This window comes from Chelmon rostratus, chromosome 2 (assembly GCF_017976325.1).
Source record: "Chelmon rostratus isolate fCheRos1 chromosome 2, fCheRos1.pri, whole genome shotgun sequence".
In the NCBI taxonomy this organism is placed as follows: domain Eukaryota; kingdom Metazoa; phylum Chordata; class Actinopteri; order Chaetodontiformes; family Chaetodontidae; genus Chelmon; species Chelmon rostratus.
The window spans coordinates 10,526,208-10,554,188 of NC_055659.1; the positions used below are offsets into that span (position 1 = coordinate 10,526,208).

General features: G+C 45.9%; 1 protein-coding gene across 1 annotated transcript; it reads right to left on the bottom strand.

Annotated features, from left to right (window-relative positions):
* Window positions 1-1,467: 1,467 nt before the first annotated feature.
* Window positions 1,468-23,464, bottom strand: cbfa2t2 (CBFA2/RUNX1 partner transcriptional co-repressor 2). Its single transcript, XM_041953054.1, has 11 exons — window positions 23,078-23,464; window positions 11,276-11,434; window positions 10,836-11,077; window positions 10,599-10,688; window positions 8,393-8,577; window positions 8,054-8,307; window positions 6,227-6,312; window positions 5,654-5,846; window positions 4,135-4,203; window positions 3,737-3,927; window positions 1,468-3,306 (listed from the first exon to the last, which is right to left on the bottom strand). Exons 2-11 carry the CDS (start codon window positions 11,406-11,408, stop codon window positions 2,965-2,967), a joined length of 1,785 nt encoding a protein of 594 aa, XP_041808988.1. The 5' UTR covers window positions 11,409-11,434; window positions 23,078-23,464; the 3' UTR covers window positions 1,468-2,964.
* Between the last annotated feature and the right edge of the window lie 4,517 nt (window positions 23,465-27,981).

Genomic DNA, 27,981 nt, shown 5'->3' on the forward strand with positions numbered 1-27,981 from the left:
GTGACTATAATGATAATACTTTTTGCTCATGTATTTGTCTGACAGCTGCACATAAATATTTTAGATGCAAACTGCATGATGAGCTCTTGCAATATCAGTCATTGTTTTTGATTAAACTGTCAAACTACCATAAATGCTGTTTGGTTAAAATATTCCTCACAGATTCACAAATCACAAACCTGGGGGGTGCAATGACTCTTCTTTCTTTAACTTTTGAAACTTATATTTTGCTGCTAATATTAATACTTATAGGGGAATTTAATTTGAGCATCTGCTGCTTCTCATCACAGACCTTTGCAACAAGACGTCCATTTATTGATCTTCTGCCTCAGCAAGGCTCTTCCCTTCTCAAAATATAGTTTTTGCTGCCACCTCGTGGTTGCACATGATATTACGCCTTTCTCCTGCCTGTAGGCTGTTTGAATTAACATTTTGCTACTTTGATGTAAAACACAATGATGTCTAAAGCAGCTGTTGAAGACAGTTAATCCCCAACAACCACCGCTTCTTTTCATATAGACCCGAAAGGAATATTGATAATCTTCCGAGGTGGAAAACATTGCCGGATTTCATCCCACTTCAGAATAATTCAACCTCTAGGAGAGCCTCCTCATTACTTCATACCTGGATTCGAAGATGCCTCTTGCATATTTTATCAGGAGCCACTGAATGATTCACAACATTAAGGAGACACAGAGGATGCAAAAATTAGAGACTGTCTTTTGAGAAGAATCCCGACCTCACAATTTGTGGAGGAAAACAAGTTTATTGAACAAGCAGTTGCTGCCTATCAATTGATTCAGACATGTTTAATTTACTTATAAAGATAAAGAAGATAAAAAACAAGCTGTTATTCGTTGCTTTTTGAAGAACCCTTTCTGGGTCCATATGTGCTGGCTTGTAATGAAAACGACTTCATTATCAAAGTGATATTTGCTCTGCTCTGCTCTCATTAAATCCAACAGACCTTTAGAGGACACCAGTGACTCAAAACCAAATATCTGAAATATTAAGCTCCCTGTTGAAAATAGCACAAAATTAAAGCAATGGTGCTATTTATATTGCATTGTCAGAAGAATATGCTCTCAGTTAAGAAATAATAGAACCCTTATGTATGCTGTGCTAACTACACAGTCTTAAAGGCTTGACTCTGTTCTGGATTCTGTGTAATTAATTCCAATTAGTTTCTGGATATACAGCCTTTGTTATCAAGGAGTTTCTGACTAGATAGAGGATTATTATATTTTTGATTAATGCTGATCAAGTGCAGCAAGACTATTTTAATTCAATGTCAGAGATGAAGATGTGTCATTCTTTATTAATGGACAGATGTTTTATTTCCTACTTAACTTTTAACGCCATGATTCAGGATTATTTCATCACATATCCCAGCCGATCAGAGAAAAAAAGAGGAAGAACAGTTCTGAATTAATTCTATTTCTTTATTTCGTACTTCATGTCAAGATATCTTTTTTCATATGAAGTTATGCCTCATAACAAAAGAACGTGTTTAAAGAACGAAGGAAAATCGTGGCTCACAAAATAAAGGCATTCTCTCATAATATTCTTTACAAAGTCATCTTACAGCGAACGAAAACAAGAACGATGTCTCAGTTGTAACAGCAGAGCACGATAAATCAAAGTTCCTCACTAAACTTTTGACTTTAACCTAACTGTGACGGAAGAAAAAAAAAAGAAAAGAAAGAAGAACAGAATGATCTGTGTACACCAAAACAATTTAGCTCCTGAGATTCTCCGTGGGACAGAGTCGCTGCTCTAAACCTGCACCGCAGCAACGCAAGCACCAGAGCGACTTTTCACCCTTTTTCGTCACTTCAAATGACGTAAAACGGATTTCATTCGCCATCTCTCGTCTCTCCTTTTGTTGAAAACAGTTCTTGAACAGCTGCATTACAAACCACTCTTCCCCCCTGGTGCTCATATTGCAAAGGTGGAAGATCTGGAGCGACGTCTGACCCACCTGGTGACGCGAACAAGTGCCAAAATGAAACTGCAACAAGTCTTAAATGCATCATCCTGCGCTTACTTGATCCAATCACCATCACCCTTCTCGCTATCGTTTGAACATGATGATCAGAAAAATGAAAAATAGCGACCAGACGTCCCAGTTAAGCTCATTATAAAAGTAGATACGATGTGGGGGTTAGTGTACAATCAGGACAGCTGCAGGCAATGACGACGACTCTCTCTTTCGCGACTTTGGTGATGCAGAAACGGCTCCAGATACCTGAACACTTCACTTTAATATTGCTTTGACAAAAGTAATCGTATGCTGTACAATATTCACTGACGGCACGACCGTTTGACACACGCATTCACACGTACGACAACCCGACGGATAGTTTGGCGAGCAAATATTTATGTATACAGGAGAGCTGCAGAGACGACTCCTATGTGGTCTACTGTCAGATTGTTCCTACAGGACGAAGACGGACGCTTTATGGCTGGTACTATTACACTGTTTACACTTTCCACCACCTCCCCATCTTTAAATTTATACACAACGAAGTGAGAATATTGGTTCACGGGGGATGAGTCCTTATACCTCACTGTCTTTTAATCTCCTCTGTCTTTTCTCATATGCCTTCCTCTCATAGCTTCCTCCCCGCAGCCAGAGATAAACTCGGATCAATCGGCAGTTTTTTTCCGCCCCTCGCAGATCCAAGATTTGGGGTTTTTTTGGACGAAGACAAACACGTTTCCATCTGTTAGGGAGATCTGTTCATCCAATAGATGCATTCGAGACGAGTCCTTCTGTTCCATGCCAAAGCCAAAGTCCCAGTTGACATATCACTCAAACAGTCATCCATAATCTGTCCTTCTTTATCTGCCAAAGAGTATGATGAAAAATCTGTTATCCTAACTTAACCCACAAATAGTTCCCTCTTGCTGCTGATTCGTTAAGGAAGAGGATAGGTGACACGTTCGCTGCTCCTTCACCTCCTAGTGTCCGTTGGTCTCAGGGGCCGAGGCGGGGGTGGAAGGGGTGGAGGAGCGAGAAGCGGCCGAAGCCTTCTCTGCACCGGGACTGGAGACTGAGGGCACGCTGTCGGAGGCCTTGACCCCGACCAGGCCGACAGGAGACGCCCCGGCCGCCGCCGCCGCTGCTGCGGCCGCCCTGCTGGCAGTGATGGCGGAAACTGGTTTGGGTTGAGCCTGAAGTCCCGGGCTGCAGATGAGGTGATGCCTCTCCCAGTCTTTATGCTGGCAGAAGGAGCCGCAGTAGCGAGCGGCGTTGCAGCCGCTGCATGTCTCGCTGGCTTTGCGGCCACAATTCCAGCAACACTGAGGAAAGAAGAAGAGACGACGATAAGTTTTCACAGGAATGGAAGGTCAGGATAGAAATGTCTTACATGCACAATTATGTCTTTCACATTTCATGTCTGCCAAAATAAAAGCGGAAACAAGATGTGAACACATCCAGGACATACAGAGCAACGTATCAATTATATTGATTTGTGTTCTTGGCCACCTGACAAATCTCCACTAGTCAATCTCCACTTCGCTCTGTTTTGCTGTCCACCACCGCCTGAGGGACATAGCTAGCTTTTGAGCTGCTAAATGCTCCACTGTGTCTTTGTCTGTCTGATGTTTTGGCGCTGTCACTCAGATGTAGCCATTTGATCCAAAATACTGATTATAGCAGCTTTAAGGATGACAGTGTACAGCTAATTGTATGCCGAATTACACCCACAGTCTATACATCTGTGCTCACCTCACTGGAGTCCTCCTGTTCGTTGATGACCATGATGGCATCCTCTTGAGCCTTCCTCTTCGCCTCAGCCAGAGTCTTCTCCATCTTAGCCCTCTCTGCAGCAATCATCTCAAAAGCCTTCTGCTCAGCCTCCGCTACTGCTTTCTGGACCTCATCCATGGCCTGCCGCTTCACCTCGTTCACTGCCTCTTCTATAAATGAGGGGAGACGAGCGTTTTGAGTTCAGCTCAGCTTGTTTTGCATCAGTAAAAACAGCCCGCGGACCACCACACAATTGCTCCGTCTCCAAACACTCACTTCATTTTTCATTATTGCTAGAGTGAAATGCACTAAGATATATGTTTCTCTGTTACTTCACACATCAGTAATTTAAATGAAAGAATTGATGGTGTTCGTACCAGCTTTCCTCCAGATCTCATCTGTAACGTATGCTGATCCTGGCCGTGGAGCAAAGTCACGCTGGGAGTCTGCGGGAAAGCAGAGACAGAAGGGATTAGCACCTGCCAAGGCTTATAAAGATATTAAGATGATTCATTGTTGAAATAATGGTCGACTTTGTGACTGGCCGCTCAATCAAGGTAACAGGTGCTGACAAAGACAGGCCACACAGGCGGGCAGAGATATTAGCTTTGTCCTCTAGTCTTTTATTTTCTCGTCGATGCAAACAAGTCGGCGTATCTGGGCCACACAACCAACGTAAATGTTGTTTATCAGAGTCTTGGACTGATCTGAGATCTGACAGCTTTAGAAAGGAATGTGTTTGGCTTGGAGGGAGCTGCAGACCAACAAGCTGTGTCAACATTCTGTCTGTTCCCTCAAATCTCTCTCTCTCCCTGCATCTCGATTCATTTCTGTGTCACTACTGGGCTCTGCCTCTCCAGCACTGCCACCTGGCTCATCTCCTCTTTCCCCATCTCTTATATCCTCCGTCTCACCGCCGCTTTCTCTCCTTTCCTTCATTTACATCCTCTCTTCAACCAAGCCCGCACGCACCCGCCATTTCCACCCCCACTGCAGTCTTCCTCAGCCCGAGCCCAGGCAGGCAGGCTTCCCGGCTGGGGGCCCAGATGGTGCTCTGGCGAGTCAGCCAGCTCTGGGTCTCTGAGCCTGCAGGACGGCAGGACGGCCCTTCTGTGGCCGATATGGCCGAGGCCAGTCCTGGCACCTGTCTGTGACTATGGACCAGCAGGGGGACTGCAAGGCTGGCACTCAGAGAGGACCGTGCCAGTACACAGAAGTCTGGGAGACTAACTGTGGAGAATGCACTAACACACTGACATGTGACTTGGCTGCAATTCTGTCAATGACCACTAGACGGTGTGCAGAGCATGAAATAGAGGACCGGCTTTCCTGGTTGGTGTTCAGACCTTTAAGTATCATGCAAGTACAACTCGGGATATTCACATCATTACATCTCATCATTAAGAACCCACCCACCTGAGAATTAATGTACATCTGACCTCTATATTCCAGAGTGAGCTGCCAACAGTTGTAACTTCCTGCCAATAAATATCTGTTTTTTTTCATAATCTGAGACTGATGCTTATAACTATGATGCTTATTTATATTTAACATAGAGGATCAGTTCACACAAATTATGTAATTAAATTACTAAAATTCAAATCATGCACTTAAATATGTCTGACATTTCTGCCATCGGCCCATTTCAAAGCAGTGTCCAGCATCTAAAACAGCACACAAATGAAATTCTGTTCACTCTCGTGCTTTTGTGTGGCGAACGTTTAGGGGCAACTATGTGCATAGCTAGATAATACTACTGAGGTCTGGCTTCATCCCGGGGTCCATGAGGAAATCTTCTCTTGTGGAAAACAACAGGCGCCAATCACAGAAACGACAACCACGCGACTGGTTTCCGCGGCATACCGACATAATTGAATTGAAAATAGCGGTACCCACCCGACTCTGCGGAGTGAGGGCTGTGCGTCTTGGAGAAGGGAGCGGAGCCGGAGCCGCCTTTGCGTGGGTCCTCCTGCTCGCTCGAACGCCGCCTCCAGTAGTTGAGCTCCTCGCGATCGGACTCCTGGCACCGCCTGAGCACGCTCACTGACCTCCGTGTCTTTTCCACCATGTCCACAATGCAGTTCAACACCTTCAGGATAAAGAGGGACACAGAATTGTATTGACTGGGTTTGCTTTTAGCTATTTATGAAGTACATATATTCAAATCTTATCACTACCCATAACATGTAATATAATCTGAGGCCACTGTGTTGGGAGGTTACTGCTTCTCAGTACTACTTAATACTAATACTTAATAGTAATACTTTGACTCGACGTGGCACAATAATCTGTTTTACAAGTCAAAAATGTCAATGTATAATCCAGATGTGCTGTAGATGTATCACTGCGTTCATAATGTGTGAAGGTAAAACCCTCTTTAGAATAAAGACCCCAGTAAAACAAATTACACTTTACATTCTTTCTATATCACAAGCCATTAGCAGTAGTGGTGCCTGTCTGCAGACTTACATGGTCCAGATGCCTCCATTCATCAGCCCACTCTCGGTCTGTCAGTCTGTGGTCCACCGGCTCCTCGCGGTAGCCCCCGTTAGTGCCTGATTAAAACACACACACAAGACAGACCACAGGCCGATGTGATTTACAGTCTTCTTAATGTAAGAGAAGCCACAAGTGACAGTAAGGAAGTGAGTGAAAGGTGTGAGTGTGTCTGTATATGTGGCAAGTCGAAGAAAACAACAATGAAAACACTGTATTTTTTGATGCAGTGGCTTCATTCTTCCACAACAAGATCTCCTGCGATGCTCAGAAACTGGGCGCAGATAATCCGTCACACAGCAGAAGAGACAAGACTTAGACACTCAAAGGCATCGCCTTCTTACATCCAGAATGAAGAGTGACAGCAATGAGGTGAAGTAAACGGGGAATAAGAAACAAAAGATGGGCCGAGCGATTGGGAACGAGAAAGGTGGGGTGAGAGCGAAGAGGAGAAGCCTGTGATGCAAAACAGACGTCCAGCACCCGGAGCCTGCACACATCTGGAAGTCAGCTGTCAACCACACACACACACACACACTCCCCAAACTTCTCCCTTAGCACCTCCCCTACTGGAGCTCACAGCATTCCAGTAGGGAGACACTCAGGCTGAGTGGAGTGGCTCCACTTCTAAACACAACCAGCCGGTCTGACACTCACTGTGGACCATTACGACCATGAACACACACACACACACACACACACACACACACACACACACACACTAATTTACCAAACTATCTGATTCCAATTCGGTTATTACAACACACTATGACTTAAGCAATATCTAATTGTACATTTAATAATGGTTTGCACACACAAGCATGTGCTTATACCGAGCCCAAAAGCATCTTGATACAAGCACGCATATACACACACACACACACACACACACTACAAAGACCCTGCAAACCACAAACTCTTAAAATTGAGTACCAAACAGCCAACAAGAGGTCACATGCACACTAGGCTTGCTGAAGAGAATAATGATTCCCTCATGCACACACACACAGACACACACACACACACACAGGCCTTCCCCTCGACCTCTTCTCTATTCCTGGTTCTCATCAGTGTTCATCAGTTCAAAGCCACGAGTGTGTGGACTGATGTGTTTATGTGTGTGTGTATGTGTGTGCGCGTGTGAGTGAGTTAAGTGGCGGCAGGCGGGCGGGAGGCTGTCAGACAAGGGACTAAGGCCTCGTAAACACAGCACCTCTACCATGAACGTATCAAGGTGTGTTTCTGTGCGTGTGTGTGTGCGCGCGCCTGTGTGTCTGTGAGCTACTGCTGTTTCCACTGTGTGCTGACAAGCCTCAAATGGAGGGCAGATATACACCAGAGCAGATCCAACCCTCCCTGCCTGGACAGTATGGCTCTGTTTATCCACACATGTGGACTCCTCAGATATACAGGGACGGCTACACAAACACACAGACCACCCGTTATCACTCACAGATATGTCTGTGTGTGTGTGTGTGTGTGTCTGTCTGTTTTCAATGCAAGTGTGCTCATTTTTAAATGAAACAGCCACTTGCATAGACGCTGCTGTGAAAAAGCAGCAGAAGGTTAAAGTGTTTGGTCTTTAAGTGATTTGCAGGAATGTTAACATGATTTGATCTCCGGTTTAGCCTGCAGCTATCATTTAATACTGCCACAATAGATAATGTCTGATGTCTGTTTTAATGAGCTGAACTTGCACCAGCCATTACTGAGACTGAACCTCTCGTCACCAGCAATGTGGAGGGAATAAATAAAATGCCAGCAGTCATTAACCTGGCCACAAAATCTTGTGTCACGTACCAGGGAGTCTGGGCCTGTCTTTGAGCTCGCGGATCTCCAGCATGCGCTGGCTGTGCTCGCGGTGCAGGATGTGCGGCGCTGCGATGTCATCCAGGGCGTAGTGCTGCAAGGGTGGAGGGGTCGGGTGAAGCTGGGTGTTTAGGGGCAGCGGGTGGGCAGGGCTGTGTCGGGGAGCAGGGCTGATGGTGCAAATTCGTTTGGCGGCGGGCTCCATGGCTGCGGGTGGACGTTCGTGGAAGCCGTTCTCTTTACCTCTGAGGAGGAGAGGGCAGTGGGTGGTTAAAAAAGGAGCAGAAGGATGAAGGCTTCCTCTGACATAAATTCTACTTTGATTCCAACCTGCTGGGGCTGTGCCTCTTGGTGCCGGCATCAGGGGGCTCCATCAGCAGCTCTGAGGAGTCTGGGGAGGAGGCCAAGGTGGTGCTTAGCAGGAGATGCTCATGCTGGGACAGGTACTGGGCTGGGGTCTGCTTGGCTGCCCGTGCACAGTGGAGCAGCTCCCTCTGCAGAAGAGGCAGGTTCGCCTGGCAAGAGAGAGAGAAAAAAACACTGGTGAGGTTTCATTCTAATTCGAGTCTAAAGAAAGAGAGCACTGTTGTGCCAGGTTAAATGTCACATCAGTCATACTGCACATACTCATTCAGAGGCAGATAGAGGCCGACAGAAAGAGAGAAGCACCGCGCAGCCAACAGACCAGAACTTGTTGAGCGCTGCGTCGCAGCTAAGAGACACAGTGCATTTGTGCCTCCTGGCGACGACGCCTGGCTGGCAGTCAGGGGGTTTTGAGTTAGAAGCATTGACTCCTGGAGGTCTGGCTGTGAGGCTCAGTTCGGGTCTGGGTGTTGTTCTATGGCTGCCTCCATGGTGGCTGCGGCTTCCCAGGGCTCAAATGAAAATGGCTGAGTTTTGGGAGCTGCTGCTGAAGTGGGTTACTAACAGCTTGCACATGGAATGAACGTTGAGAACATAATGTTGGTCACGGCATAGATGTGCACGATGTTACAGGGGCGTATTAACGAAGAAACATTTTAAAACAAATGATACACAGACTCCACTACTCCCTCATTCCTTACCTTGTTTTTTAAATATATATTTATCTGCGAATGTCTCGGTCCTATCTTTCCATCTCGCTTTTGTTCCCTGCATTTCCCTAATTAGGAACAGACTCTGGTGTGTTTGCAATTACACCACTTCCTCACTCCCTCTTCTTGAGCAACCAACTAAATAACCATACTGTTCTCATCTTGTGACTATGACCTCCTCAGATCACGTAGCTCTTTCAACCATCATCTCGGGATTCTGTAAACCTGATGCCCTTTCTCATCTGCCCTCTCGGCTGGTTTATGCATACAGCATCACTGGCGCTGCCTCTATCGGCGTACCTTCGTCGCAAAGATGCTGCTACCTCCTCCTCAGGCTCTACCCTCTGTAGCACCCCTGTGCTCTCTTTTGCCCATCTCCCCTGCTCCTCTGCCTCCCTTCTTTCCCTGGGGCCCCAGCTAGCGAACACATGTGCTGTGTGTCAGTTGAGCAGAGGGCTCTCTGGGGTTCAGCGGGGCGGATGCTAGATTGGCGGCGCCTTGGCAGCTGAATGCTCTTTTAACGGGACAGCGGCTCCATATGGCGCACTGAAGCCCATAAAAAGGGAAAGGAACGCTTTATAGGCATGTTTCACACTTCCGAGTTCCCACTTTTCCCTCTCTCCTCCTCACCCACCTCTCTCTCTCTTTTCCACTTCCTCACCCCCTGACTTCGTCCCATCTGTCTACCCCCGCCTCAAATCCTCTCTTTCTTAAGACGGACTACACTCCGGGAGCTGGAATCAAGTTGTGAGGACCCCACCCCCTTGTAATAAATTAGTGGAAAGGGGGAGAACAGAGGTTTCTTGTCTCAGCGCTCTCAGACACACAGATGGAGAGGCTCCAAAGGTGAGTAAGAGGTAAGTGTGGAAAAAAAAAAGCTTCAAGTTAAAGCGGTGCAACTGACTGAAGATTTATGGGCTGCTTTACTTAGGGGAGCTCCTAAAAAGTATACTCTTGCAGACTTCCCGGGTTACAAAGGGGCTCATGAGGCTGTTTAACACACACACACACACTCATCTGTTGCTTGTCAAGTCAACACGCAAATCTTCATAGTTACTTTGAACTGCCGAGAAGCAGTTTATTCAATTAGAAAACCTACACAGATGCCTATTTATAGAACGCTGCATTGTGTCCTGGAAACACAGTAACAGTGTAATGAATCTATTACTTTTCCATCATGACTCACGAGCTGTAATGCGATTGCACACAGGTTTTTCAGAAGTCAAGGACCGCCTCTTTATCACTCGCTATACTGCGTTTAATAATCTCAGTCGAGAGAAGAGAGGGCCGTGCTTTTAGCAGGGCTGGAGGATTCTGACGGGCCACAGGCCGAGCAGAGGGTGTGAGGTTTAAATTTTAACCGAGAGGGGGAAGAAAAAAACTGCTGCAAAGAAAAAAGGAAGTAATCCGATGGAATAATGCAAAGCAAATATAGGAAGACGGAGGAGGTTGGAGATGTTTACCTTGAGAAAAGGAATAACAAAGGGCCGTAAGGGGAAGTTTGTGGCCTCCTGAAGCCGTGAATGGAACTCCTCAATGGTAACTGTGGAATTCTAGGAGACAGAGAGAGTAGAGTTCAAGACAGAAAGTAAGATGTTTAAACACCACCGTTCTGAAACAAAGGTAATAAGTCTTGAAGAAAAGATGCAACGCCAGATAAATCTACAAGTAATGACCTCTGGTGATAATGAAGAACTTACCACGAGGGCCAGAACAAGGCTCCGGACGCTGTCTCCGATCTCAGGAGAGATGTCGTTGCCGAACTGCTGCAGCGTGGTCAGGAAACGCTTCAGTTTGCTCAGCTGGCGAGCCCCACAGGTGGCCGGCAGCTGCTGGTTTGCCAGCGACGAGGAAGAGGAAGAGGACGGTCCATTGCTGTAGCGCTGCGGCGGAGATGGCACTGCGTTCAGGGTTGGTGGGGAATGATGATTCCCGTTGGTCACTGGGGAGGAAAGGTGAAACGAAGCGTGGAGAAATTAAGACGATCCTTCCTTAGAGGCGACATACGCTTTCAACTACGGACAGCATGTTAGACGTATTGAAATATCACACTGAAGGGCTTAGAAGTCCAAGCACAAGCTACAAATTCAGCTGATCAATATGAACTTTGGGGTGGAAACAACTGAAGAATGATTCTTACATGCTGTGGTGGAAAAGGAGGCCGGGCGAGGGCCGCTGGGGTTGACAGAAGGCAGGGGTGGCATAGTGGAGCTGATGCTGCTGCTGGGGGCTGATCTGGAATGAGTCTTAGCATCCACAGGAGAACCGGGCATGGCAGGGCTCTTCTTCTCTCTACTGTCTGCAGAGAGAGAGGAGAGAGAGGTCAGCTGTGGGCCAAAAACCAGAACATTTCAGAAAAATGCTGTCCCGTGGGCACGGCGATGAGTGAGAATGAAAACCAGGTCTTTAATACCTAAAAATTACTTGAATTATGTTGTGTGTGTGTGTGCTTTATCCAGTGAAAATGAACAAATCAAGTGTTGTTTTGATAAAGGTTTGCTTTTACCATTATAACATTGTCTCTCTATTACATATGAGGCACACACAAAAGTTCAAAATAACAAAAAAGATAAGCATTTTACTGAAAACCATGAAAAGACCTGAAGCTATTTAACTCACAAGTATCCACATGACAAATAAACAAGCAAATAAAAAGACCACTTTCTCTCAGTTTAAATCAATGCAAAAGCTTCAGGCCTATAGCCACAAAAGAAAACAAAAATGCCCCGCCCCCCCCTCCCGACTCACTTCACATCATACAACACATTCTGCCAGGGTACCAAGCACCCCCTCCCCCTGACCCATCAAAGAGCCAGATGTCTAAAGTTTAGCCCCTCACTCTCAACCATTCAGATCAATAACAGAAGAAATGCTGAAGAAGTCTATTGTGTGGGAGAAGAATGCCCCCTCATTGAGCTCCCAAGCAAATGGAAGGGGGGGACAGAGAGAGAAAGGGACGAGGTTATTTCACGCTTTACTAACAAGATCGGCAAAGCTTTTGAATGTTAAACGCCACCTCTCAATATGCTATTGCCGCTGAATGAGACCACCAGATAAGGCGCATGGAGAAAGTGAAACGGGGGAGTGGCGGTGGAGAGATGCGGGATCAGAAGCTCTCTTTGTCTCCTGGAGACCCATGAAGGCCGGGTCCCGTCTCCATTTAGAGTGGATCAGACTTTTCTAACTGCTTCGAGAATGAACGATTAATAGACAAGCACGGTCTCGCGGGTCATGGGTCAGCAGAGAGCAGCTTTTTAAATGTGGATTCATGGTTTTAGGGCTTTGGCTTCAATGGCACCCTTTATGTCTTTTTCACAGCTATGAACTCTGCATGGCCTTCAGCCACAGGGTCCCAGTTTATAAAAGCTCAAGATGGAAGGTTTAAGCCGTTAGTGGGTAACTCAAGAGAAGTCAAAAGGAGGAATTACACCTATCGAATCAACAAAAAGCATTTTAGAGTGCGAGAATATGTAAAAACACAGAAATCAATGCATTAAGAATTCAGAGAAAAGTGAAATTACATGTGAATATACAAGCATGCACACATGAGAGAATTCGGCTGGACTCACTCTGACAACATCTCTCAGCCCTGTTTGCCGTCCCTCGAGTCAATCTATCTGCACACTTTCTCAATCTTCCCAATGCAACTCATCTGTCATGTCTGCAACTCATTATGCAGCGTTGACTGTTCTTCCTTCTGTTTTGCAGTCTCTTTCTCTCTGCCTCTTCCTCCCTCATTCTTTCTCAGCCCCGTGGCCTGCCTGCCATCACTCCACCTGTTCACCAACACAGGGGGCAGGAAGGAGGGATCTACGCAGACATTTGGACTGTCATACCCACCATACACGCGGTCTGCCAGTGCACCGCAGGAAGCAGCCTGCAGCACACGCACACACCGGTTCCAAAGCTACGCACACTCCAGCCGTATGGCCAGGAAATTAGACTGACATCTCAATAACAGAATCAACGGGGCATATGGCCTCAGTGTCAACACTGTAACCATGTAAACAACTTTATATCTGCACAAGAGTGAGGATTTGAGCATTCAGTGTGTGCTATACAGCAGCATTGCAAATGTATTCATTAGTACTTTGTTGACACATCATCAACAGTTCTCCACTGGCAGTGAACAGTACTTCTGTGTCCAAATTGAGTCTCATCATTGTAAAGTATCTCGCAGGCCTATTGTGTCTGACTGACAGGCCTACAGGAGGTTACAGAATACAAACATGCACAACAAATTCAAACACAATGTAAATATGTCTTAATGCGCATCCCCAGAAATTAGGTTGCAGCTGTGTTCACACAATCTTAAGATGCGGCGTGTCGTTAGCCGCACCAGAGGTAACGGCCAGAGAGGGAGACATCAGGTGTGGTGCATGTAGTGCTGACAGCCCACAGAGAATTGCCTCTGCTTGTCAATTAGACAGCGTACATAGCCGGATGACTTCATCTGGCTTGCGAGCACCTGAGTCCACCATATATAGTCACTGGACTGTCAGGGGAGGCAGCTGTCGCAGCAGCCACAAAACACACACACACACACACACACACACACACACACACACACACACACACACACACACACACACACACACACACACACACACACACACACACACACACACACACACACACACACACACACACACACACACACACACACACACACACACACAGTGTGTACAAAGTGGTCTAATGTTAACTCAGGTGAATATTGGCTTAGAGGAGGATGTTTGTCTGGTCTAAATGCCACCTGTCATCAATGTACTAATGGAACAAAGGCACAGTACATACTCAACACACAACAACAGCATTGAATGGAAACACCATGATGCATTGACAACATTTTAGTAAATCAGGACCAGCGCATACTGAACATAAAAGCGTTAAACAGAAGGCTTCATCTACACTCTTAAAACACATTTTTGAAAGATGTAACGACAGATAACAAATTCTGCTCATACCGTTCTGTGCTGCTATTCTTCCACGTGTTTCCTCTCATCTCAACCAGATGATACACAAATAAAGTTTTATAATCTCGTAAGTTACCTGGGCTCACTTATTTGCTTTCTACAACAGTTGTCATCGCAGGGGTGGAAAAGCAAAGCGCATCTGTGGCGATGGCTGCTGTTGCTAGCCAGGTGTTCCTTGTTTGTTCAGCTTCAGGTGACGCTCGTCTGCATTAAAACATTCAATCGGCTTTAATTGCCTCTGCCTCTGCAGGTGATGATTCAGAATGTTGCTCAGACAAAAACAGAGGGTGGAGATACAGAGAGAGAGAGAGAGAGAGAGAGATAGAAGCAGAACAGGGCTATTCTCCCAGAGCCAGTACCGTGACTGAAAGCAATCCATTAAATAATGAAATCGGAAACGACAAGACAAATAAAGTGCAGAGAGCATTCATTTAACTCCTCGTGTAAAGTGAGGATGGACAACCTGCTTTCAGTCTGCAAAAATGAATGACCCTTGATGTGATATATAAATAAATGTGTTCAGTGTTAGGGGTTTATTAAACTCATGGTTTGACTCTGAAGTTTAAGCTCTCTGGCAGCTGTAACTCATGAGGCATGTGTGTGTGTGTGTGTGTGTGTGTGTGTGTGTGTGAGAGAGAGAGATGATGTGGGATCGTGTGTGCACTCGTGCTGCGCTGCTATCTCTCTCCTGTCATTGTTGATGAGGTGAGAGAAGATGTAACACAGGCCTGGCTAATTTATCAGTGGGCAAAAAGACAACCGAGAGCATGCGCAACGCTCCAACTATGCGGGCTCCGAGCACAGACATGTTAACGCTCACAGACACATAAACATGAAACACAGCTAAAGCAATATAAAACAGCTTGTTAAAAGAATACTGCAAAATTTTGCTAAATGCTATGCGTGTTTTCTTGCCCGGGAGTTGGACGAGAAGCTAAGGACAGTGCATGTCTGGCCTAACTTTGCACCTAACAAGTCAACACAATAAATAAGAGACATTTTGAGTTGCTGCAAGCTTGTTTTCATCTTTCTGGGGGTGGTTAGCTTTCCCCACTCGCTGCTGAACCACGAGTGCACATGAATGAGACGTAATTAAGTTTCTGAGCCTCACTAAAACAGCACATGAGTGTAAAAAACTGTTGATGTGTTCCTTGAAAGTATAAAAGCATTATCCCGTCGACGACCACCCACACACTCCATTTAGAGCAATCCCTCATTTTACGCAACGAACATGTAACATCTCAACTATGGAGACACAGTTAATATATTAAGTTGGGGGAATAATAATAAAACAAAACCCAGAGTAAGCATAACACATGGTGAGAGTGAAAAGGGTGATTAGTGACGTGAAAAGGATCGAAAAATTGAGGCGTCGTCTTGCAACTCAGGGGAGAAAAAAAGGGACAAGGCAACAGCTCCCTTAGCACCCATGCAACTGATGGGCACTTCTCTCTCCTCCTCCTCCTCCTCCTCCTCGTCCTGTACCATATGGATCTAATCGGCCAAGAGCTGGCCAGCTGGGACCTCCAACAGTCACCTGTGAGGGAGGGGGAGGGGGGTGCAGAAGGGACTGCTGGAGCCTCCTCCACTAAGCCAAGGCAGTCCCCTCCTCCACACATGCACACACACACACATTGCTGCCTTCCCTCCAAGGAAAGGAGGAAGGAGGAGGACGTGGAGGGGAGGGGAGGCACGAGGCGGCTGAATGCAAGCGAGTGGACTTAAATGCCGGGGAGACAAAGGCTGCACCTGGTCCCCGTCCGTCCACGCACACCACCACAATACAGCACACATCTGTTCCTCTATCCTGCGCTCCCTCCTGACCTCCACCCACACACACACACAAACACACAGCAAAGACGAGGGTGCATGCGCCAACACTCACACAACCAACATCCACTTGGAAAACACATAATTCGACTGTGCACGGTCTCTCTCAGTGTCAGTTTGTTGTTATAACCTCATAGCTAAACAACAGGTTCAAGGACTCAAGTATTTTAGAGGCTTTTTTCGGCGCGTGGAAAGTGTCAAATTTATTAAAATCGGGAGCATCGTGTCCCCTCCGCTCATTTCAGTCAATCTAATTTATTTTATTGCCCTCTTGGGACTGACAACTACTCAATTGTTGCTACAGTCCAGCTGACTCACATCCACGTAGGCAGTCACCGGATACTTTTTACAGTGTAGTTTACGGCACACTGGTTTACAATATAATAAGAAGATACATGTTGCGAATCTATGCTTTTATGGGTCAGTTAAAAATACATCCATACTTGCGTTATATTCAAATTAAGTTCTGCATTAAGTATTTTTGTGTCTAATTTTTCTCACTCTGTTTCATTGTCACAAAACTTGTAACACCTTTAGAGGCCGAGCAAGAGTGTTAAACAAGCACCGACCGAAATAAGAAATTAGTCTGCAAATTAGAGGTGCCAGAGCTGGAGAACGAGGGATGCATGCAGGGATGGGAGGGAGGCAATAACAAGGACAGAAAATACTGTTTTCATTTGGTTTCATCTGAGAGACAAGTCTAGCTGTCAGACTCAGAGCCAGGCTGTTTTTCTTGGCTCTCATTACCACCTTCCAGCCCCGTAGACTACATATTTGGACAAAACCCAATGTCAACACTCTGCTCCTCTCTGCTAGGGAGGGGCGAGATGGGGAGGTGGCAAAGTTGACAGTAAGGGGGAAAGCAAGAGAGAGATGTGTGCACATGCAGAAAGAGTTTGGAGGGACACCGCTGAGGGAACCGTAGGTGAAGGAAGGGACAAAGGGACAGAAAGCATGTATGTGCCTTCCATGCACATACGTGAAGAAGCACAGATGTGTTCTTGAAGTGAACTCGCGGACGGCGAGAGAAGCCCTCGCGTAACCTCGTCACTCGGTGAGATGATTACAATAACACTGCTGTAATCCAGCGTGCCACATAGTGAAAAAAAAGGGCCCCGCAGATGGAAATGCACTTAGTGGCAGAGCGAGAGAGAAAACGAAAGGAGGGACGGCAAGGCAGACAGACGTCGTCCATAAAAGCTAAGAATGAGCAGTAAAAGAGGCACAGGGATGTGATGCTGGAAGCAGAGGAGGGAGAGGAGGCTTGGCAGAGGCTGGACAGCGAAAAAGGACAGTGTCCACGTGTACATGAGGTCAGGCCGCAGGGAGTGGAGCGAGGAGAATATACTGGAATTTAACGTTAGTGATGTCACAAAATCGATAATTCATCTTAGCGTGCTTCACTGCTTCACTGACACTTAATGTGACTGCAGCGCCTATTATAAAGCTGCAAAGAGGGAGGAAAAGTTCTGTTAATTTCCTAAAATTTTAGTGCTAACTTCCAAGAAGAGCCATAACATAAACCTACAGTGTTGTTAAATTAGCCAAGAGACTCCCGTGTCCCCATGCAGAAGGATTATTAAAAGACTTAAAAAATTGTTTATTAACTGCAGCACCTCGCAGTTCACAACTCTACTGCTGTTTGAAAGGTATAAGCAAGCAAGAAGGCCTGTGGCTGGAATAAATGTCAAATTTAATGTATTTGCCATAGACTCACACACACACGTGTAGCTGCTTTCGGGCCATATTACAGACTCGGCCGCCACTGGGTCAAATGAATGTGTGTTATTCAGAGTGGCACAACGCAGACACACACCCACGTCACGCACAGCTGGGCCACGAGGGATGGCGTTGGAAGTGGATGTGTGTCATCATGTGTGTGTGTGCTGGCCCCATTTGCCAGGTGTCTGGTTTGTCATCGGCAGAGCGGAGGGAGGACGGTTATCCCTGGAGTAACACACACACACACACAAACACACACACACACACACACACACACCCACACACACACCTGTGAAATGGCCTGCCTGAGGCAAATGTACACACACCCACGCAAAAAACAACTGTGACATAACAGGGACAATTCGAATCTGTCAATCATGACCCTAGACCACAAAAGCTGTGGCGCACACAAACACACACACACACACACACACACACAGAAGACTCTCTCACACCGGCTCCCCTTCTCTGAGGCCAGTAGATTATCTGCCTATCTGGTTACAACCCTTCTCACCTCTCTGTGACTAATTGTTTTGCCTGCCCATCAATCATTATGAGCCCGGCGATTCTTTAAACCCAAGACTGCAAAGTGAAAAACAACCAGCTTCGGAGTGTATCTTGTTTTTTTTCCCCCCTGCACGTTTATTCTCAGAGTGGGGAAAAAAAAATCATACATCAGACCAGACTTATAGAGCTCCCCTGACGCACAGCGAAGACATATATCACGACGCATGTCTGGAGGATTAAGACTGGGTGGCTCCTATACGTTATAAACCCAGACAATCAACTTAACCTGCAGCCAGGCAAAACACAGTTTCTCCTCGGCCCCGTCCTTCGGCAGACATGCGTACGCAGGCACACACTCCGGACTCGTAAGTTACGGTAGTCCATAAAACAAAATACAAGCTCTAGACGTGAGAAAACAAAGCTCACATTAAGACCGGCCTGTTTCAGACCAGGTGTCAGAGGCCTTAACAGCCGAGTGGCCTGGGCTCAGGTCCAACCAGATGTTGCTGTCACCACGGGCCACGCGGAGACATTTACACCGCCTTCCTTGACCCAGACTGAGAGCGTCTGTGCAATGACTCAGTAGGCTTTGTGTTTAGGTTCACCTCAAGGCCTTTACTTCAAAGTTTTAGGCATTTTGCTGACATTTATCCAGAGTGACTAACAGAAAAATAAGCAGGTAAGAGGTCAGAGTTTCTTGACAGTAAACATGTCAGCTGATGGATTCACACAAGCTGTTTTGGAGATCATGACAGTGCAGTTACTTTTCAAAACTGGGAGGAAAAACAGCGTTTTGTCTACATACTTAAGGAAACACTGCTTAATATTTTCGTAATTTTCAAGGTATATAAGAGCGTGCGATGTTCACATTTCTCTGATCAGGCTTTCCAAACAAACATACTGTCAGCCAAGCATGTTGTGCAGCACACTGAAAGTGAGTAATATCACTCGGCACATATAAAGCTCATGAAAAACTACAAACAATTGCACTTACTGTATTGTAGTAAAACAAAGACATGATCCTTTCCCCAAAGCGTGGTCTATACAGATGACTAATCTGCTACCCTCAGGTTTGGGGAACGCAGCGAATCAAAGCTGAGCAGTAGGTATGGTCCACAGAGTCCATAAACAGAGCTGTGGGCAAGCTTAGCCCAGCTGTATGAAAGACCAGAGCTCAACAGCCGCTGAGAGAGACAGATAAGTAAAACAAAGAGGCCAGCTGTGCTCAAAACAAAGCGGAGAATGAGACAGAGACAGCTGTGGAGGATGAGCGTATGTTTGTGAGCGTGTGGGCAGAAGCGTGTTTTGATGAGCGTTATCGCTGCGTGTGCATACTGTATGGGTTTGAGTGCACATGTTTAAGAACACAGCGTATTTTTAGCAGATAACGCAAAAACAGAACAAAAAAATCATGCTTTTTTTTTGCGCGTGTGTGCACTGAAGGGAACGTAGACCAAACTGGTTCTTACTGATGGTGAAGAAGGATGTATACTGCCACAAAATATCAATATGTGTGTTTACTGAACGTTTTTCGTCTCTGCACAGCAAAGCACAAAAGGCAAGAAGACATTTTCGTCTTTTATTGGTGAAAATATGGCCATTTTTGTCCACACTTTCTGAGAAAGAGGGAAAGGAAGAGAGAGAAAATAATGACTATGACAGACAATTCATGGAGAGAGGCTGCACCACCCATTTCTTGTCCACCCACAAACCCAAAAACACATGCGAATACTTTTTTTTGTTGCTCTTGCAAGACCTCTTGAGTATCAACTCTTGCATTCTGAGTTTTGCACTGCTTTTCAAAGAAAGTGACACAGGTTTAAATCCATCCCATCACAAAAGGTCAGCGATCCCTCTGTCTGCCTGTGCCTCCTTGGGTAACAACTGGAAGTTTCACTTAAAGGCTCCTCTATTTGTAGTATGGACTGTGCTATGTCAGAGTAGCTAGTACTGCTGAACACACTGAGAAACAACATGTGCCTCTGTGCAGATGTAAGCTGCTTTAAGCAAATTGTTTTGCTTCTCTAACCTAAATGCAGCACATCAACCCCAGTCCAGGCGAACCCAGTATACAGTACACTACACACACGCTCAGAAAGCACTGAATTACACAAATGTCCAGTGAAGCAAGCGAAAGACACAGATGTTTTTCTGCGGACTTGTTGAACTAAACAATAGCTAAAAGGCTAACAGACACTGAACTTAAGATTCTGTAGCCAGAAAAACAACACTGCAGGGAGGCTCATGCTGAGTAAGAAGGCAACTGTCCACGAACACGTTAGCAGCTGTGCTTTTGTGAGATTGTTTTGCACTTATCTTGTTCAAAACATGGTTAATGCAGCGTTCAGACCTCGCAAGCTTTTTAATTCGCTCATAGTTTTTGCACCTATATGAAGAGCCCTTCAGTAAATCGGATATAATTCATTATTCTTTTGTTTACGCAGACAATTAATCTCAATTCAGAGCTCCAGAACTTGAATTGATTTGGCTGAGGAATTCAACTGAGGTCATTTTACAGCCTTTTAAGCATGTGCCGATGCCCTTCCCTCTTAGACCACACCAGCCAAGTAAATAAAGGTCTTGTCTTGGGTCAATGAGTTGGTCTCTCGGGCCAGCAAAGGGTCACCAGACCTCTGAAAAAGACCCCTGACTCATGCACTTAGCACAAGGAGAGGATCTCCCATACAACGTCAATCAGGTTGCAGTAGGAGAGATTGGGGGGCGCAGGTGGTTAGATGCTCATTGACACAGATATGTGTCTGCACGCTCGCTTACACACACACACACACAGAGCCATTTTCACAGTCAGGAGACGTCCCCGTGATGAAACAATCTTTCAGAGCACTACTTGTAGTGACTGAGCGGTTTCTGTTGAGTAAATGGCCTAACCCTTTCATGTCCGCACACACATACACATAAGCCAGCGAGCGCATTCAAACACTCAACCTCTCATTGAACCCCTGGGGCCAGATATCACAGCCGTCGCCACTGGAACTAATAGAGCACTTCCTGCATCAAACTGTTGAAGCAGCTGCTCTATTCTGTGTGTATGTGCATATGTGTGCTGAAAAGGGGAGTATTCTGTGGATGAATTCTTCAGATAATAGCACGGCGAGCAGGGGTCATGGTGGTTTGTTTCTCCATTTATTATGACACTTTCAGCGGAGAAACCCACAGCTGGGAGTGAGGTCAAAAAGGAAAGGAAAGCTACAGAAAGCTATAAGACAAGCAACCTTGTGCTTCAGCAGACGCAGTGTCTGCAAGACACCCGGTGCACACATGCACACACACTCACTTCCTTAGACGCAACCATACACTTATGAAAGTATGTGATCAGACACTTCAAAGCCACATAAGCCCATGATAAAAACCCTAACTTCCCCATCAGGAATGAATGGAGGTAAATTTTGTCCTGTTTTTTTTTTTTTGTTTGTTTGTTTTGTGCACAAACACACAGACTTGTGCGCACAGAGACACAGAACAGCGCCTGCTGTCAGGAGTGTGACAGAGTCCAGCAAACCAGACAGGGGTCTCTGGTTTGAAGCTGTGCAGCTGACAGTTAGTCTCTCCTATCTCCCTGATGGACTGGGCTGGCCTGGTGTGACACTAGCCAGGTCTCTCTGCCTTTTCTCTGTCTGCATCTCCCTTACACACCTCCTTCTCCTCCTCCCTCCATGCGCAAAAACACACGCACATTTTCTCCTGCAAGGGGCTGGAGATGGAAAGGAGTTACCCACATCACAAAGGGGTGTCCAACATTGTAACTCAAGTCACTTATACACAATATCCATGTTACAGCTATGTGACATTTACACCCTGTTGGGGTCCACGTTCCCACTGATGTCGGTGTTGTATAACATGTCGGCACAGCATGAAAGACAGACGCAGCAGTTCCCCTCCTCTTCCCATATGTCTGGGATACTGTACAACAGATGCACACGTCTTCTTTACCTATTTTCTTCTGCTCTGCTTGCCATGTGGAAAAACTGATTACTATCTGAGTAAATGACAGCTGAGAGAGAGATATGCCCCTTTTCACACATGGAACCAATCACATTACTGGGTTTATTTATCCGGTTGAGGTAGCAGTTTTTTTTTTATGCTTACACTTACACTGGAAAAAAAAAAAGAAAGAAAAAAGTTCCCACATCTCAGCATCATTCCAGGTAGATTCAGCTTTTCTTTTACTTGCCACAAGTGGAAGCAGATGAGGGGGATCAGGAGCAAGTTGAAAAATAAAGAAACAACAGAGGGCTCCATGTTTCGGCAGCTAGATCTGGAAATGTAGCCGCTTTTGTGCTCACTAAAGATGTGATGAAAGTTTTCTGGAAAAATGACTTAAACCTCAGATATCATATAGCCACAGCGTCCAGCGTTCAACAAGAATCTGCTACTGCTACTGAGGTTACCACATGATGCCAAATTACCAGAGCACTCATGGGCTGAGGTGCATTTATGAGAGGAGCTGTATGGAAATTGGACTACCTTTATGCAGCTATTGTGAGAAATTCTTCTACAAAACATCTCAATAATGCTGTAAAAAAAATATCAAAATCTTCTAAAATTCAACCACAAGAGACTAAGAAATCACAGTTTTTTTTCCAAAGGCAGCCAAAGTTTTTTTTATGCACTGGGAAAGGAAGCAGTCAGACAAATTCATCCCTCCTTCCCTCCTGCCTCAGTGGACAAGGATGAAGAGATGAAGAGATAAAGAGGAAAGGATGAGGCACCATCTGTACAGTACAGAGCAGCCCTGGGAATTAGGATGGAACACACACACGCACACACTGAATGCACTGTTTGCAAAAGCAGGCACGCTCACCCACACATTTAGAGATAAATGAGCAGCATTCTCTGAAAATACACCCAGAAATCCCACGTTGAAATCCCCGACTCTTCTCTCCTACCTCCACTCCAGTAGAGTCCACTCTTCAGTCCTTTGAGAAAGTCAGCTGCAGTGGCGGGTTTCTGCTCTCTTATCCTTTCCTTTTTGTCTCTTTCTGTGACTCCACGCCTTCATATGTCAGGCATGTGTTTGCATTCCCACATATGTGAGCTCCAGTGTGGCGAAGGCCAGAGCCAGAGACACAGATGGCACCCAGATGGAGACAGATAACCGAGCAGACCAGCGCAACGCTGCACTACACACTCTCACTCTCCTACTTTCTGTCCGTGTCTTCGCTGTTCGTCCTTCTCTCATGCGAAGCCCTCTCTACCACTCTCGCTATCTCCCTCTATCAATCTGCCTCCGCTGCTGCGCTTCTTTTCTTTAACTCTCTCTTCCTCTCATTGAATTTGCCTCCTCTCGTGCGCTCGCTCTCTCAAGCTCTGAGCCTCCCACCCTCTCAGTCTCTCTCTTTCGGCTCTAGCTCCTCCCCTGTTTTCCCACACACTGTCCTCTCCTCTGTTTTCATGGGCCGGGTGCTCCAGCGACGTCACAGCCCCAACACCCCCCCCCACACACACACACACACACACACACAACACACACACACACCCACCCACCCCCCCATGGATCCTGGCCAATCATCCACTGCTGACTGGCTCTATTCAACCTGCATTCACCGGCAATGGCCCCTGCAATTAACATAACTAATTGCTTTGGCACCTAAAGGCTAAACAAGAGGCTGTGCCAAGTCAGACAAAAGTGTGTGTGTGTGTGTGTGTGTGTGTGTGCATCTGCATCTCTGTATGTGTGAGAGGGAGGGGGTCCTTTGCAACCCAACTCCCTAACCCCCCCCCCCTTTACCCCTTCAAGAGAAGAGGGGATCCCCCTTTAAAATGTTTTTATACTAACTACCCCCCCCCCCTCCTCCAGGCTCCTTCATTGATGCCCTCTTTTGTCTCAGCTCCTTAATGCGGCCGGCTCAGCCCTGCCTTGCCAACCAACCCATCGGGGGACACTTGAGGAACATGAATGAGTTATTCTTCTCTCCTCTTCTACTTTCTCATCCTCCGCGCTCCATCTTCACTGAGTTAAACTTAAATCACTGTCTGATTTATGCCTCGCACACAAGTGGCGCAGCGGAGACAATGCAGGTTAAGATAATGGAGCCTGGCTGAGACTGGGCAGCCTGCGTGCTTTATTCACTCCTGCCTATTATTCCCCTCCGCCAGTTTACTCCTAGAAAGTACAGAGGATGGAAGTTCATTCTAAGCCTGGGGTAAATAAGGCATTAATCTGGTTTTAATTAGGCAACTGACAATTGAGAGAACATGATCAACGTGTGAGAATCCACAGGCACTTGGCTGCATAAACAAACAAGCAGTCGCTGACAGATAAACACAGACAGTTCATTAAGAGAAGGTGCTGCCCCTTCTCTTTGCTGCCACGCACAATCAAATACACACGGCACTGAATCACTAAAGATGTAATCCTATCAAAACCGGTATGACGAAAGCAGGCAAAATCCACACTAATGTCCAACTGGATCTAAGTGACAGTTTATAGAAATCGCAAAAAAAGGGCTTATTGTGGGTTCCCATATTTCTGCAGGTTGTCAAAAAATAGATCTGACTGAATAATCACCCATAATAACCTCTAACTCCCCTCCTCTCTCCTTGTAGGCCTGCTTTATTCAGGGTGCATCTGGTCAGCCAGCAGGCTCAGAGGCAGGGCCAGGTGGCTGCAAGAGAGGGAGAGGGAGGGGGTGGAGTGACGGAGAACTGAGGAAGGCCTCGCATCTGAAGCTATATACTGTAACCCACATGCTATTGTAACACATAGTAGGTGGTGGGCTGCTCCACCACCAGCAGATTTAGGTTGAAACCCAAGTGTAATGACGCAGGTGGAAGATTAGTGAGCATGCTCATTAGATTGCTATTTTCTCTATCATAGGCTGAATATTATTTTCACTCAAGTTACAGCTCAAATTGGAAGAAATTGAATGTATTAGTCATAGATATGTTTTCATATAATCAGAGCGAAACAACAATTGTGTTTTCATTACCTTAGAATAAGCCCTTTATATTTACAGAAGAGTCCACCATGTTGCACCGCCATGTTTCTATAGTAGCTCAGACTCAGGTGAGGTGAGGGGTGTTCAGCTAGCTGCAAGCTTCAACCTCAGCATCAGATGCCGCTAAATCCTACAGACTGGTCCTTTAAGCATTCCGAATCCCGTATAATTCTGGACCACCAGCTGTCACATTCATGTCAGGAGTTTCAAAGCATCTTAATTTAAAACAAAACTGACCATTTGATCGGCAGCACAAAGGCTGCTAAATACTGTCACAAATGAGGACAGAGACTGAAGTGCCCTTGCGTTGTCTAAGTAACACTCATTACATGCAGAGAAGATCACCTTTTGACACAATTGAACAAATAATTGATCACCAAACTTGTGTTGAAAGACTAATCAGTTTATCAGCTAATGATACCTCATTCACTTCAATGGAGCCAGTCCATCGACGCAGCTGGGGTGTCAGCATAGGTTAGCCCAGCAAAAAAAAAAAGATGAACCAAGCTCAGCTTGGTCGTCATCCTGCAAGACACTGCGACAGCCAAACCAATACGTGCAGGCCCATATTCCTGTTAGATTACTGATGCGGTCTTTCTATTGTTTACCTCACAAGACAAAGAAGTTGCTGCCATGGAGTTGTAAAACCATGTCTGTGAGTATTAGTGAGATTGCGAGCTAAATACCGGAAATACGGTGTGTATGCTACAAAGAAATCCATCGGGATGTTGTAAAAAAAAGCTTAAAAGCTGTTTTTGATCTGAATCTCTGATTATCCTTGAAAGAAAAGTGAAAATTTAAGGTGAGGATTACATAGCAGAAGTAGTAGAGATCAATTAAAAGTAAAGAATATCCAGAAAATACTGGATTTACAGGTAGCACAAGCGGCCACAGTTCTCTCCCGGAGCGTCATCATCAGAAAGATAATTCAAAAGTCTCTTGCAGCACTTTGAAGTTGACGCTCCTTTCAACAGGCGCCCAAGCAAGCAGAGTAACCTTCACTGTGTGCTATACCAATCATGTTTGTAATGGAAAGTCAGCTTGCTGCCGTGTGCATGCATACTGTAAGGCTTCCTTTTACTCTAGCTGCTCAAGCCTCACGCAGCTGTTTGCCATTGTGTGTGTGTGTGTGTGTGTGTGTGTGTGTGTGTGAGATAAAGAGCGACAGAGCAAGAGACTACGCAGCATCTGTTTCTGTTCACACGCTCCCTCGCCAAACTTCCACTTTTAGAAAAAGTAAACAGCATTTTTCAGAGAGGACAGAAAAAAAGGAGGAGGAGGAAAAGAGGGAATGAGGGATTTTAAGTCGGTGACTGAGTAAAGGAGATCTGGATCGCTAAATTCAGTGTTTGTGCATTTAGAGACAGTCTGAACATAAGAAAACAAAGGTCCAGTGTATTGTGTGTGTATATGTGTCCCATTACATTCAGTTGCATTGATTTTATTTGAATTATTTCATTTGAGTAAGATCTGGCTTCATGATATTTTTGGTATTGCTCAATGTCATTGAATGTTTCTTTTCAGAGAGGCAAGGAAAAGGTATTGTGGCCTCCATTCACCTTCAACACAGCCTTTACACTGAATCACTGGATGCACATGTGCCTCGAGTGAAAACAGTGTTTTCTAAGGATCATTATCATGACAATAGATGTCGATGCAGTATGGCTGCATGAATGGCATACAGAAGTGGTGCATGTGCTGAGAATGGGAGACTGCGTTTATAAGAGGGGGCCTAATGGCTAACCTTCATTTTTCTAAAAGGAAAATTAATTCTTGATAGCTAGCCTTTCACATCGGCCATGGCAATACAGCAAAACAACAACAAGGTCTCCACTGATGGGGGCATGTTGCAGGAGGTGGAGAAGATAAAATACCAGCAAGTTTAAGAGGAATTAACTGATGGTTTATACTCCTCTGAGGCAGGATTGTACAGCTCTGGAAAATGAATCACAGTAAGAGATGAAAAGCAGCAAATTAGGAGAATGTTAGAAGGTACAAGCTTCAAATATCGGTAACGTAATGTATTTCCAGATTTTCCACTCTGCCAAGTGGTCCAGTGAACAAATAATCCTGCCACAGACGTCAGGGCTCTGACAGGCTTTTACAATCTTCCCCCACCCTCGCTGAACGCACACCCATCCCAAATCAACGCTTAATATTTTCATCAGCAGCCTTCTAGTGAAGCTAGCACCAAGATGGAAAATGAGAAATGTGAGATACCCTGTGATGAAACAAGGTCTCCTGGGCAACAGATGAGCAACAGCGCCGCTTCGTGTTGTAGAAAACCGAAACTCTGCCTCCGACTTCACACTGTGCAACGAGAATCGTCTTCATAAGGCAATGCAACTCACACATGGTGAGAGTGTTTTGTTCTCAGCACTCACTGAGGAGTCTGAAAGGGTAATCTGGGAGATGGGATTTCATTGGGAGAGTTGCAGCCAAATCAGTGTGAAATGATGACAGAGATTTTCATAAAATTCATGAAAAAAATATGCTGCTGCTTTGTGTTCTTGTCTCAGCTTCCTGCAGTCAGAGGCTTTCCCGCTTCGCACCGTGTGAAGTCAGACTTTGTGAGAGTTTGTGTGCACGGTGCGTCTGTGATGGGAATTCGGCCTTATCAGTTGTCAAGCTCGTCTGTCGTCATACAGCGCGGACGGCAGAATAAATCTGGCCCGGCTCCCAATAGCGTCTTCACTGGCTGGGAGATCTCTATAGAGCCCTGACACACCAGGCTCAGACAACCAGCGGAGATACAGGCAGACGTGCCAGACGGCCGCCACATATATGATCCGCACCCTCAAAAACACCGTTTGTCTAAAACTGGCTATTCAACAACCAAAAACAAAACAAAC